General features: G+C 34.7%; 1 protein-coding gene across 2 annotated transcripts; it reads right to left on the bottom strand.

Annotated features, from left to right (window-relative positions):
- Positions 1-10,519: 10,519 nt before the first annotated feature.
- On the bottom strand, positions 10,520-13,160 carry LOC107954808 (protein PLASTID MOVEMENT IMPAIRED 2). 2 transcript variants are annotated; one of them, XM_016890490.2, is made up of 3 exons: positions 12,939-13,160; positions 12,599-12,732; positions 10,520-12,468 (listed from the first exon to the last, which is right to left on the bottom strand). In XM_016890490.2, the coding sequence occupies exons 2-3, from the start codon at positions 12,722-12,724 to the stop codon at positions 10,765-10,767; spliced, it is 1,830 nt and encodes a 609-aa protein (XP_016745979.1). In that variant the 5' UTR covers positions 12,725-12,732; positions 12,939-13,160; the 3' UTR covers positions 10,520-10,764. The 2 variants fall into 2 exon arrangements, with proteins under 2 accessions (XP_016745979.1, XP_016745978.1); XM_016890489.2 differs by having other exon boundaries at positions 10,520-12,471; positions 12,939-13,159.
- Positions 13,161-14,980: the final 1,820 nt, after the last annotated feature.

Genomic DNA, 14,980 nt, shown 5'->3' with positions numbered 1-14,980 from the left:
GCCTCATGAATCAATAAGTCTCTCATGGAACACTTTGGTATGCATAACCTGTTTATACGAAAAAGAAAGCCATCTACAAGATAAAACTTTTCAAAAGTAGTATGTCCACAATTCTTATAGATATGGCCGAAATCAGCATCATCATCATATAGCTCCTTAATATGTTCAAACCTAAGACTTTAGCATTCAATGTAGTTATTAAAGCATATCGTCTAGACAAAGCATCCGTAACTACATTATCTTTACCTGTTTTATATTGTATCACATAAGGGAATGTTTCAATGAATTCTACCCATCGAGCATGCCGTTTACTCAACTTACCTTGTCCCTTTAACCATTTAAGGGATTCATGATCTGTATGTATGATAAACTCATTAGGCAGCAAATAATGTTGCCATACTTGAAGTGCACGAACCAATGCCAATAGTTCTTTGTCATAAGTCGAGTAGTTTAATTGTGTACCATTCAATTTCTCACTAAAATAAGCAATAGGTTGCTTATCTTGCATTAAAACGATGCCAATTCCAATTCCTGAAGCATCACACTCAAGTTCAAAAGTTTTAGAAAAATTAGGTAATTTAAGAAGAGGAGCAGAACATAACTTAGCTTTTAGGGTCTGAAAAGCTTTTTCTTGGGTTTCACCCCATTTGAAACCCACTGATTTCTTTATAACATCTATCAATGGGGCAGCAATAGTAGAGAAATCTTTCACAAATCGTCTATAAAAACTAGCTAAACCATGGAAAGATCTCACCTCAGTTATCGATTTAGGAGTCGACCACTCCTTGATTGCCTTGACTTTGTCCTCATCGACATGAATACCTTGAGCACTAACTATGAAACCTAAGAATATTAGTTTATCACAACAGAATGTGCATTTATCAATGTTGGCAAATAATTTTTCAGCTCACAGAATATCCAAAATGGTTCTAACATGGAAAATATGGTCATCTAATGACTTGGAGTAAATTAAAATATCATCAAAGTAAACTACTACAAATTTACCCAAGTGAAGCCTTAAAACATGATTCATTAATCTCATAAATGTACTAGGTGCATTAGTAAGGCCAAAAGGCATAACTAACCATTCATACAATTCAAATTTTGTTTTAAAGGCTGTTTTCCATTCATCCTCTTCCCTCATTCGAATTTGATGATAACCGCTTTTTAAATCAATTTTAGTAAATATAACTGAACCATGTAATTCATCAAGCATATCATCAAGTCTAGGAATTAGGTGTAGATACTTTACCGTTATTTTGTTGATTGGATGACAATCAACACACATTCGACACGTACCATCTTTCTTTGGTACCAATAAGACAGGAACGGCACAAGGACTTAGGCTCTCACGAATGTACCCTTTTTCTAGTAACTCATCAACTTGCCTTTGCAATTCCTTTGTCTCCTCGGGATTGCATCTATAGGCTGGTCGATTTGGGATTGAAGCTCCGGGGTTCTAAGTCAATTTGATGTTCTATCCCTTGTAAAGGTGGTAAACCTTTAGGGGCCTCACTAAAAACATCCTCATAATCCTGCAAAAGAAACTGAAACACACTAGGCAAATTTTCGTTAATGTTAGATAAAGATAAATAATTTTGCCTAAACCTCACAAGGATACAAGCCTATTTATTGAGTAGGGCTCTCCTCACATCTTTTTTTGTTGGCAAAAAAATTTACCGCTCATTTTACCACTTGTGGATTCACTCACCTTTGGGCTTTTTAAATTTTGACTTTTCCACTATTAGCTTCTTTTCTCTCTGTCTTTTGTACTTGCCCTTTCTCCCTTACCCCCTCACAAAATTTCATCATTTTCAATTGATCTTTATATACATCAGTAGGATTTAAAGGAGCAAAAGTGAATTTTCTACCTTTAAACACAAGGGAGTATCGATTAAGTTTACCTTGGTGTGTAAAATCACGATCAAATTGCCAAGGCCATCCAAGGAGCAAGTGTGCCGCATGCATTGGGACTACATCACACCATACTTCATCCTCATAATTCCCGAGCTTAAAAGTGACTAAGGACTGTTTCGTAACTTTAACTTTGGAACATTCATTAAGCCACTGAAGGTGATATGGCTTAGGGTGGTTGGTACAAGGCAACTTTAAAGAATCCACCAAATAGCTACTCACTACATTCGAGCAACTCCCACTATCAATAATGAGTGAACATAAGTTACCTTTAATAAAACACCGAGAATGAAAAATATTGGTCCTTTGGTTATCATCATCTTTCATCTGAATGTTAAGGGTTCGGCGAACTACAAGGCATTGAAAATCAGTAAAGTCCCCTTCTTTTGGTGGTTTGACCAACTCTTCACCATTATCACTGTCATCCACAAGTTCTGGCATGTCTGGATCTATTTTATCAGAGTTAGAAGTGTACTCACCATTATCTTTCAGAAGAAGTAATCTCGTGTTAGGGCATTCCCTACTATAATGACCACGCCCTTTGCACTTAAAGCATTCAATCTCACGAGTCCTCTTCACACTCGAATCACCGAAATTGGGCTGCTTAGAAGATGATACGAGTCACAAAGGCCCAACCCAAGTTCTTGAAGGCAAGGCCCAATAAGAAGATTCCAAGCCCAATCAAGAAATCCACCCATACTTAGTTGAAAATCAAGCTAAATTGTCAAAGTGGCCCAAGTTGTAAAGTTTTATTTTTATTTATTTATTTATTTACTTAGTTTAAATTTTTATGTAAATATTCAGTCCAAGAGTCCTAAATAAAGACCTTTGACCGAATTTCCATATTAAAATAATTAGGAGTTTTTTTATTTTAGTTTTCTAATTAGATTAGGACTAGTTATAAGGCCTATTTAAAGGCATGGCTGGCCACCTTGTAAACAACTACTCAAATACATTAAATTTCAGATTTGTTTAAGTACAGAATTCTCTTTGAGTTTTTTCTCCAAGAATTCTCTCTTGGGTTTTCTTTAGAAGTTGTTTTAACAATCTTTTGATTGTGGGAGCCATCTTCAACCTTCTTCTTGCCATTGATATTCTTTGGAGGGGAGATTAGAGCCGTTTGAAGGGAGTTGTGAGATCTTTCGGGATTTCAAGGCTTCTTAGGACTTATCTTTTAATTTCTTACTGTCAATTCTTTCTTTATTTCTACTTGTGCTGAATCTTTATCTAATTTATTTTCTGTTTTTATTGTGTTTTCAGCATTTTTCTATCTTAAGGAATCAGCCCAAAAATCCCCAATTTCTAGGGTTCTTCCATACTCTTTTTGGGTGAAATTAGATTGTCAAAATTTGGGGAAAACTATCTTGGTGTTCAATTGGGCAGAATCACAATCTCCTTTAGGGTTTCAAGAACCCTTATTAACACTTATTTCTATTCTCAATTTGATTCTTTGCTGATTTGGGGATTTTATTTCAGATCTGGAAATTCAAAGTTCTAATATTTTAATTTTCTGTTTTGTTTCAGATCTGATTGTTTAGAGCTTTCGTACGAGTTTCCCGTGACTTGGCAACTCGATCTTGGTCCGCGCGCAACCCTCTATCAGAAGGTGTTTGCATTTTAACAGGAGCCCTTTTTTTTCCAATCTGATTGCTTACTCCCATTACTCAAAGAAGACGTATTAGTAACAAAAGGTGATTTTGAACTCTTAAAATAAGAATTGGAATTGTTACCTCGGTAATATTGTGAAGTAGAGAAGAAACCAAACCTTTGTTCCTTTAGTTGTTGCTCGATCTCAATGGCTTTATGAACTGCTTCTTCCAAATCAATGTAAGTTTGGAGCCTCAATGTATTAGCTATCGGCCTGTTCAAACCATCAATAAATCAAACCACAGTTGTTTCCTCATCCTTCTCCACATTAGCTCTCTGAACGAGCATCTCCATCTCCTTAAAATATTCATCCACCATCCTACTACCTTGAACAAGTCTTCTCAGCTTTGTTTTAATTTCTTTATAGTAGTGAGGTGGAATAAACCTTTTACGCATAATCTGTTTCAACTCATCCCATGTCGAAATCTCACCTTCATAATTCCGATGACGATTTACCCCAAGTTGAGCCCACCAACTTAATGCATAATCTGAAAATTCCAGCGTTGCTAATGCTACCTTTTTCATCATCCGGACATTTATAGTACCGAAACATAAGTTCAATCTTAGATTCCCATTCACAATAAGCTTTTGGATCATTCTTACCACGAAATTAGGGAATTGTGAACTTCGGTTTTGCCAAAGAAGGTTGTCTACGATCATGAAAATCAAAATCAGTTCTAGTGACACGTCGAGGACCGCGCCTATGAGCAGGAGGCTGGTTATCCATATCTTCTTTAATTGGATTTCGATATTGAGACTCTTGATTCAATCGCACCTCATTGATGGTAGCAGTCAAAGCTCGAAGTGCAGCAGCCTGTTCGTCCAACTATTGTTGGAATTTTTTAAATGTTTCATCATTATTATCACCTTTAGACATTTTCCAAAAACCTGTAAAAAATAAACACTCAACACTCAAAAATAAAAGTTAGCAAACCTCACCATTAATCACTCAAAAAGAAAAATTAAATTCTCAATGAGGTAGAATTCAATCTTGTGAGTTCTTTAGTAGAGTTTATATCAACCAATTAGAGAGTGTATGAGCCGAACTACCAAAGAATCCTAATTTGCACTAGGATGCCAAAAACTGACGAGACACCAATTCATTCGTGTTGCACCGATGAAGAATTATGCACACATTTAACTCCTACTAACACAAGAAACAAAAAGGTGTTAGATATTGTAAAGGGAGAATAAAAGCAAACAAATGAAAACCTACAGCTAAGAATCAATAAAAATTGCTGAAATCGAAAAACCCGAAAAACTGCGGAGTAACTTGACAACTTCGTTCAAGGTGTTCCCGATCTCCAAAAATCACGAAATTAAATTTGAAATGTCCTTAAATATTGAATTTTTCATATGGAAATTTTGGGCACCAAACTCAACCTGATGAATCTTTTTTTTAATTTTTATTGGATTTCATCTTTTTCAATTTTTTTTACCTTTTCGACTGAATTTTTTGCAGGAAATATTTTTTTATATTCAATCACAGTGTCACAAATATGTATGTAAAATTTCAGATCAATTGGACAATGTTTACCCACTAAGATGAATTTTTTTCAAAAAAAATTTCTGGGTAAAACTGCTATTTGTAGTTTAAAAAATAGAGATCAGTTTAGAAATCAACCAAGAACACCCAAAACACCCAAAATCTGATACCAACTGATAGGGGGTTGCGCTCGGACCAAGATCGAGTTGCCAAGTCACGAGAAAACTCCTACGAGGCTCTAAACGAACAGATCTGAAACGAAACAGAAATTATAAAGATTAGAACTTTGAATTTTCAGATCTGGAATAAAAATCTCCAAATCAGCAAAGAATCAAATTGAGAATAGGAATAAGTGCTAATAAAGGTTCTTGGGGAATCAAGAACATGTAATTGAACCCAAAGAATACTCCAATCTACCGAATCTGAAAAGAAAGACACAAACAGCAAGTTAAATTTCCCTAAAATTTCAGCAATCAAAACAACCCAAATCTGAAAAGAAGAAATCGGCAAGAACAAGGAATTTAGGGATTTTGAACGAATTTTGCTGCCAAGAACAAAAGGGGCGATCCGATCTTTAGTAAAGAACAGGGTGAATCAGATTTGGAATGCTTTGGAACGCCTGAAACGCAACAAGAACAACAAACAAAGTGATTAAATAAAATCGACACAAGCAAAATTTAAAAGAAAAAATTGACAGCAAGAAATTAAAAGATAAGTCCTAAAAAGCCTTGAAATCCCGAAAGATTTCACAACTCCCTTCAAACGGCTCTAATCTCCCCTCCAAAGAATATCAATGGCAAGAAGAAGGCTGAAGATGGCTCCCACAATCAAAAGATTGTTGAAACAACTTCTAAAGAAAACTCAAGAGAGAATTCTTGGAGAAAAACTTAAGGAGAATTTTGCACTTAAACAAATCTGAAATTTTTAATATAATTCTAAGTAGTAAATACAAGGGTGGCCGGCCATGCCTTTAAATAGGCTTAGACTAATCTAATCTTATTAGAAAACTTAAAAATTAAACCTAATTAATAAAAATAATAGGAAAATTCGGCCATGCACTTAAATGGACTGTTTTGGGCCGAATTTTAACATGTAACATTCCTAAAGCCTAAAATTTAAATTAACAATTAAAATGTTTACAAATTGGGCCCTTTGACAATTTGGCCTGATTTTCAACTAAATATGGGTGTATTTCTTGATTGGGCTTGGAATATTCTTATTGGGCCTTACCTTCAAGAACTTGGGCTTGTGATCCATCTTTTACCGAAATTGAGTCGTTAATGCTCGTGACGGAGATCCAATGCGCTTTGGCTGCAAGATTCAGTTTCTTGGACCAAGATTTCCAAGATTTGAAATCTTGATTTTCTTGATTCTTGAAATCACTCCAAACAGCAAAATTGGGCCAAGATTCGGTTTCTTTATTTTCTTGAAAACAAAAAAGTGAATCTTGATTTTCTCGTTCTTTTGTGTACGCATCTAAGGCCTTGCTAACGAACTCCTGAATGGTCCCATTTAGTTTGGAACGCATTTGTCGGGCCTTTGATCTCGTTATTGGGCCTTGTGGTAATTTGAGCCGATCACGTTCTTGAACTTGGGTTGGGCCTTTGTGACTCGTATCAGAATGCTTCCATTACTTTGAGCGGAATGTTGGCGGTATAAACCTCGGTTTGGTCATAACCATGTTCTATCTAGATATACTCTCATAAGGGTCTTACCCCTACTATGCCTTGTTTCCTCTTTTATTGTACCCTTCCTGATATGCTTCAATATTACCCCATATTTTTCATTGTGGCGGACGACAACTATTGGTAGTTGTTCAATTAATTGCCTTGACTGTAGGTCTTTAACTTAATCGCCATAGTGCTTCGCTGAATAGCACCCTATTTTCCTTTGTGGAATCATGCTCCCACTATAACCCCATAATACTTATTCTTTTAGTCCATTCCTTTAAGATACTCTAATAGACAGGTAGTTCCTAATGTACTATCTTTTACTCAAGTGTCCCTTGACAGTTTCCACCCCTTATAGACCTACAAGATCTTTCCAGTTCTTCATGGCCCTGATGGACTTTTGCTTCTTACCTTTTTCATGGCAGAATTTATTGGTCATTCAGCCTTGACCTGACAATTTCTCCAATGAATACCCTTTTCATCTACTCATTCTTTCAACTACATCTTTTTCGATTTCCAAATTAATATTGTATCCTATTATAGCCTATTCTATATCTGCTTAATGATGTGGGATCTGCGACTTCTCTAGCAGACTCTTATTAGTAGACATCACGTTTACCATCTTGTCTAAGGAATCTCTCCCTCCTTTCACCCATATCTTGGTTGAGACGCTTCCTTGGCTCTACTCATCATTATCTTTGGAGAATTTCCGTGTTATCTCTTTAGTCATGTTCCCAGACGCGCCAAGTCCATTCTGACTTGTGACTTGTCATGCAATTCACACCGCGACTTCTTTCGTATCCCTTGGCAAGTGTCCTAGTTTACTGATCTATGGACTTCACATGTTGTCACAGCCAAACTATGGTCTTACACATGTAACCCCATGTTAAATGTCCTGGTGGACTACCCCATGTTTACTATCCCGATGGGCTCCCCATGTTTCCATAGCCAAGCTAAGGTCTTACACATGTAACCCCATGTTTAATATCCTGACAGACTACCCCGTGTTTGCTGTCTTGATGGACTCCTTATATTGCCATAGTTGAGATAAGGTCTTACACATGTAACCCCATGTTTAACGTCATGGCGGACTACCCCGTGTTTACTGTCTCGGCAAACTCCCCATGTGTCATAGCCAAGATAAAGTCTTACACATGTAACCTCTTTTGAGGTGTCTCCTCAAAAGACCTTACCATCGTCGCGGTGTCTCTCCATAGAGTCGATACGTCATTGTTACGGTATCACTCTAGTGAGTTAGTCGATAACATTCCACGACGCATCCAAACTCCTTTAACAATCCACCCATTCCTCCATTCCGCCACTTATTTCTAACTTCATCTACCTGTCAAGGTAAAATTCCTCCATACTCCACACAGAATATTAATTAGTATTTTCATACATTTTGTTTCGCTAAATATTATCATAACCAGTACGCCATTCATCTATTTGTCAAGTAACAACCAATATCATTCAGCAACTAAAATTGCAAGAGTACACACTCTTAATATTATTCATACACCAATTACTAATTTTCCATAATCATACACAACCATGATTCTTGTCATGACTCAGAACAGGCGTGAATATAGTTCAGGAAAATGACATAACATCATCAATCACCCAAAAGTGGAGTACAGAAACTCACCTTAAATCTTTTCTCCTTGTCAGCTTAGTTTGTCTCTATGTGAAAGCCTTCTTTGTCCTGGCAGCTAAGCATGACAACCGAATAAATCGGTTAAATTGAAGTTACACAAACTTTAACCTATAATTCACTTAACAGACACTTATTAGGAGCCTTGCCCTCCTTTATTAAATTCTCGAGCACAGAGAGTTAGAAAGCTTACTAGTTTCAAAATCTCTCTACTTCCAGACTCCAAATCTCACAACTTTTGCTCTATGTAGAGCTTTCATAAGTTCTCTTCTTCTCCAGAGCAATCATAGAAGACAAAATAGGTAAAAAGAAATTTACAGACTAAATTAAAGATGATTTTTATTTTTTTCTAGAATGTCCGCTTTTACCTATATATATATCTCCCATACAAAGTCTCCCAAACCCTCTTAGCCAATTGTCAAAAATCATTATGTTCCCCACTATGGAACCAACCGGTTCCATCCTAACCAAATTAGAATTGAAGCTTAACTATTTACTCGTCAGTTACAAATTTTTCCCAAAATTCCTAGTAGAGTTCACCAAGTCTCTATTTTGTTCAATTATGTCCCAAAATTCCTCGAAATTCGAGTTCTTAAAGATATTTGGGAGTGACACTTTTTTAAGTACTCTAGTCTCTAGTTACCCCAACTACTATGATAACTTATGTTGAGGTCCCTCGAATACGAGTGTTTAAATCTTGCAAATGCCTATTATCTTATTACAAACAAGAATTCCTATGGTTATCATATTGAAACTAACTTATGTAGATTGATCTGGAAATCTAAAATCCCTCTTAAACTGAATATTTTTGTGGAAATGTGATCGTAAGGTTATACCCACGAAGGTATTTCTTCATTTGAGGCAAGTAAATGTGGAGATCCTTTGCACTCTCTGCTCTAGTTCCCAAGACGAGATAAATCACTTTTTTAAAGAATGCAATGTTTCTAAGTGTCTCTGGGAGAGTCTCTACACAGCTACCCAATTTAATCCCCCAGATTCTCCTAAATGGGATGATTGATTCTCTAGTAACCTTTAGCTAAAGAATTGGATTAACAGGCTAAGGTTACCCTGGGCTACCATTTCTGTCTTTGCCTTATGGGAAATTTGGCTGATTAAAAATGCATGTGTTTGGTAAGTCTCGTCCTCTTGGAAATTTTGTAAGTAAAGTCCTTGCAGCAACAGGTGAATTCATTGCCATCTCTCCAAAATTTTGGAGAATTTCCATCCTGACATTTACTCTAATGTCCTAAAAAGCACCCCTTAGGGGTTGGTACAAACTTAATATGGATGGCTCTTCTTTAGGTTATCTGAGAAAAGCGGGAGTGGGGGCCTTAATTCGAGACCATGATGGAAAATGGATTGTTGGTTCTTATAGACACATACCAAGATCAACTAGGGTGGAAGCAGAATTGTGGGCTCTTAGAGATGGGCTCCAACTAGCAAAAAACTTAAATTTAGAAAGAGTTGAGATTGAAATAGATGCTACCACTGTTATCCATTTTATGACATGAGTTGTCTTGTAATATTTGACTGTCACCTTTGGTTCATGAATAAAACTGCTCTTCCGATTTATGACTATTAGTTACTTTAGGCATATCTTTTGAAAAAAGGGAACAAATATGCGTTAGCTTGGTTAGGGAGGAACTTCCAACCCTCTTCTCCCTCTGATGTTTAACATTTCCATAATTTGCTTTGTATTTGCAATTCTCCACCTAGTTTTGTTGAACCCCGCTAGTAGCTGATAGGTAGGGGTGTACTATGTATCAAACAATATTTTAGGTGTGTGTTTAATGAAATCTAGTTCCCTTCTCGATCAAAAAAAAAAGAGTATACTTCAAGAGCTAAATCGAGAATTAAGTCATAAATAAAGCCTAAAAAGACATGGAGCATACATGGTTGAGATTATTGTAGTTTCTAAGTAAACTCTTTCCTCGATGTGTTCTTGATTTAGAAGCAGAGTTAATGCCAGGCAAAATGTAAAAGTAGGATGAATGAGAATTAAACAATCTTTTTGAAATTAATGTAGTCTGCTAATGCCATAGAAAAGCTCAAATCGTTACTCATCTGATCTAAGCAGGAATTAAAAGGAGCCATGCCACATTAAAAACTGATTACCATATGCAAATCAAAGAACAGTATGAACAGAACATGAACATGTAAACCCGATACTTGGGATTGAACTCTTATTCCCTCTGCATTCATTTACACAACTCTTCCACATAACCTCACCCACAATTACATTTCTTAATGCTTTAAACACTCGTATCAGATTCAAGTTTTTGTTAAAAGAAGAAACGCCATAATAAACTTTTAAAGCAACTAGTTTTTAAGAAAACACCACTCCAACTGTGTTGCAATCAAATGCTTGTAAAAAACACACAAGATTCACGACCAGCTTACTCATCTTTCTCAACTTTCTTGCCATTAAAGAACTTGGATAAATTTGGTGCCGCCTTTCTTTTCTTCTTAATCATGAATTCAGTTGATCCACCCTCCGATATTGCAGGCGATGTGGATTTATGGTGCTTTGCTCTTCGTGATGGGGTTGAACTGCCATTGCTTTTCATGGACCTAAGCAAAAGTGATTGCCTATTTTGTGAATCCACATTTTTGTTTGCTGGAAGTGATACCCCATGCTCCTCCTCCACTCTCAACTCTCTAAGCTCTCTATGAGCTATATCAGTTTTCATCAATATCTCTCTCTCACTAGCCTTCAAAGCTTCAATCCATGCCTGAGCTGCCGCAACCTTTTTATCTGCGATCTCTTCAGCTCCAACTGCATGTCCAGTTAAATACTCGTACTCAAATCTTGAGATTGTGATTGTGGAACTATGGTTAGATGCTGAAGCTCTAGATTGCATTGTAGCCTCTATCAGAGATCTTAACTTTTCTAGAGCTAAAGCTTCTGATGACTTAACTGCCTCAAGTTCTTGCATAGCTGCCTGCAATTTTTCCTCCGTTAAATCTATTTCAGACTCAGTTTTCTGAATTTCTGCCTTAATAGTTGCAGTGTCTTCTGTAACAAGCATCTTCTCTTTCTTTGATGCCTCTGCTTCTGCCCTTAGCTGTTCAAGTGTAAGGGAAAGGCTAGCCACAGTTGATTTAGCCTTCTCTTCAGTTGCAGCCACTGCTTCCAACTTGGATTTGGCTCTCACCAGCTTTGAATTGAGGCTTTGAACTTTCAAATCTGCCTTTTCTTCCGTTTTCTTCAACCTTGCCGTTTCTTCTGTAACATGTTTCAGCTCATTTCTTATGATATCCATGGAGGACATATACTGAAAACTTTCATCTTTAATTAAAGCCAATTCTTTCTTAGCTGCCTCCAATTCTTTTGTGATCAACTCCAAGGAAACCGAAGATTCCACTTCTTCAGCACTTTGGAAACTATCATCTTGTTGCTTCAAGCCATCATCACCTTTCTGAACCACTTCCTCTTGTCCCTTAACTTGCTTTAGTTCATCTTGCAAGTGATTAATATTAGACAAAGTGACACCCAATTTGGTTTCCAACTCTTTGGACTGATCAATCTCTTCAGTTATGTCCTTCATTTTCTTCTTTGTTTCCTCCATCCTAAACGAGAATTCACCGGCTTCTTTCTCTCTTTGAGCTTCAGTTTCTCCAACTTCTTTCAGAGCCTCAATCTGAGCCAATTCAACCAGCACATGTTCCTCATTAGCTGCCTCAATTTGTTTGCTAAGTGCTTCAGCAGAGGCAGCATTTGACAACATTGTAAAGCTTGAGTCTTCAAATTCCTTCTTTGCTCTTGCTTTCTCTGCCATAACAGATTCCATATCAAGCTTAAGCTGACTCAATTCTTTTTTCACCACTTGCAGTTCTCTCATCACTTCGTCATACCGATAACTTGCAAGACTCCTGTTGTCCACATCCAACGCCTTGTTTTCAAGGTACCCATTTTTCCTTAAAGACTCAATATCACTCATCCTTGATTTAGCCTTAAATTTTGGTTCCTCAACCATAAAAGCCAGATCCTTATCTGTTCCCCTTGAACTGAAGAGCTCTGATTCTGCAGTTTTTCTACTTTCTTTGTATCTATTCTTGTCCCTTCTTGCCCTATGAAGCTGCTTTACTCTTGAAGAAGGCTTCTTAGCCAGAGTTATATCCCACAAATGACAACTTTGTCAGTGAAATTGAGAAACTATAAATTCCTATAATTGCATATATATATAAACAAAAAGGGTTCTCACAATTTCATTGGTCACAAAATTATACCTCTGGAGAATCCTCCTGGGGTTTCTTCAATGAAGAATTTCCATCCAAAATCATCTCTCCATAAATGTTAACAGCAGTTTTAACTGACCCAATTCTTCGTCTATCTTCATACCTTTTCCTATCCATTCTTCAACCTGTTACATTGACAAACCAAAAAAAAAAAAAAAGGTTTGAATATATAATATACATACATTTATATATATTATTATACAAAAGCCTGGAATTCCCATAAACCAAAACAAAACTACACATTGGCAAATTCCCATCAAGTATAAACATGTTTAAAAGAAATGGAAAATTGGAATAGGAACAGGAAGTTAAAAACTAAGAAAGAACATACCAGGAGATTGTAAAGTTGGAGAAGGGAGAAATGGTGAGTGAAAATAAAAGCATAAATGGAACAAGAAAAAATATATTGGGAAGAGTTAAATTAATAGGAAGGTCGTTAAGTACTAAAAGGTAAATACAAAGGAAATGGAATAAAAGATAAAACGGCAGGAAAAGAAAAGACAGTGAATCTGAATCTTGATGATCGGCTAATAATAATATTATTATTGCATTTTGGATGCAACGCTAGTCGCTACCTAGCTCATTTTTGTTTGTGGTGCTATTATTATTGTTATCGAATTTTGTTAAGCTAAAATTATATAAATTTAATTTGTTATTGGAAATATGATATATTAATAGATTACTATATACTAAATATTATATATATATGATTGTACATTTTTAATAATTAAATCAAAATTCACAAGTGGTTATACTTGAAGAAGAAACAAGAATAAAATTTAGGGAAAGAAAAAATAGAGCTGATAAGTTGTTGGTTTAACTGGAGGAGGTCGAGTATTTTGATGTTTTATGTTAAAGTTTTATTGTGAGTTTTAAAAAAAAAAGTTATTTTGATTTGTAGTATTTGATTGTAATTTCGTCTAAAAAAGTTGATAAAACCATAAAAAATACTATTATTAAATATTTCTCAATTAAGTGTTCGAAAAATTATATATTTCGAACTTTTCATATTAAAATTAATAAGTATTGAGTTTAAATTATAAAATTTATTTATATATTATTAAAAATTAGGTGATGAATATAAATATATATTTTTATTAAATGTAAATTTTAAATTTTTATTTTACAATTTTATCATTAATTTTAATTTGAATATAAAAACTATCTAGTCATGAAATAGCATATTTTCACCAAATCTTATTTGTGAAGAAAAAATGTGATAAAATTAAAGTGTAAAATATAAAAATATCACAAAACTAAAACATTGAATGCTTTTTTTTATACACCGAATGCATTATTTGTTAAGACGACTTTGGTATGATAAAAATTATTCACGTTTTAGAAAATTTAATTAGTTGAAGTGTAAAAGTAAATGGTTTATTGGTAAAATAAGTTTTTGAACTTTTCAAAACAATCAATTAAATTATTTTAAATTTTTTGCACTTAATTAATCCCTAAACTAATAAAATTGGTCAAATAGGCCATAGACCCTTTAACTTACGATGATCACTAATGTCTAACAACAATGCTGACGTAGCCATAACAAACGCCATCTCAAATGTGGCAGTGCCATATCACCGCCGATTGTTGATATGACAGTATCATGTCACTGCCAATATCTAATGTGCAAGTGCCACGTCAGGAAAAGTAAAAATATTTTTAAAATAATTACACTTGTCTAGATTTATTTTAAAAATATATAAAAAACATAAAATTAAAATTTATAAAAAATTTAAAAATTAATTAAAACCATAAAATTTGATCATTTTAATGTCTTTTTTATAATTCCAGAATGTATTTGGATAAATAACTGTCCAAATTCAAATGAACCTAGACAACTAATATATTTTGATTTATTGTGTACTTATTTTTAAAAATAATTTTAATTTATTTTTTACTTTTTGCTGGCACGACATGGCCCGTCAGCAATCAGTGCTGGCATGGTGTTTGTTAACGATCACCTTAGCGTTACCTTTAAGTACTAACGATCAACATTAGTTAAATATCCTATTTGGTCAATTTTATTAGTTTAGGAGCTTAATTGAGTACAAAACATTCGAAGGAATTTAATTTTTATAAATTCGAGGAATTTTAATACTTTTAAGCCAAAATAAATTATTGAGATAAAATTATTGTTGTTTAATTTTGATTTAGTACATTAATTTGATAATGATATTACTTTTTTTTCTTTTTTCTAATTTCCCATAAATTTGTTTTATTTTATTGTTATGTTGTGACTGTTTAAACCTTATAAATTCACGTGTTATTTTTTTTTTAACATATCTTATATATATTTGCTCTCTCAATATGCGTGATTATATATATTGCATGCAAGAAAAATAGAGAAAAAAAAATAATTAAAAGAAACTCTAT

The sequence above is a fragment of the Gossypium hirsutum genome, chromosome D07 (assembly GCF_007990345.1).
Source record: "Gossypium hirsutum isolate 1008001.06 chromosome D07, Gossypium_hirsutum_v2.1, whole genome shotgun sequence".
Lineage (NCBI taxonomy): Eukaryota > Viridiplantae > Streptophyta > Magnoliopsida > Malvales > Malvaceae > Gossypium > Gossypium hirsutum.
Note: the sequence above shows the minus strand (reverse complement) of the source record. Positions and strands in the feature narration are given on the sequence as shown.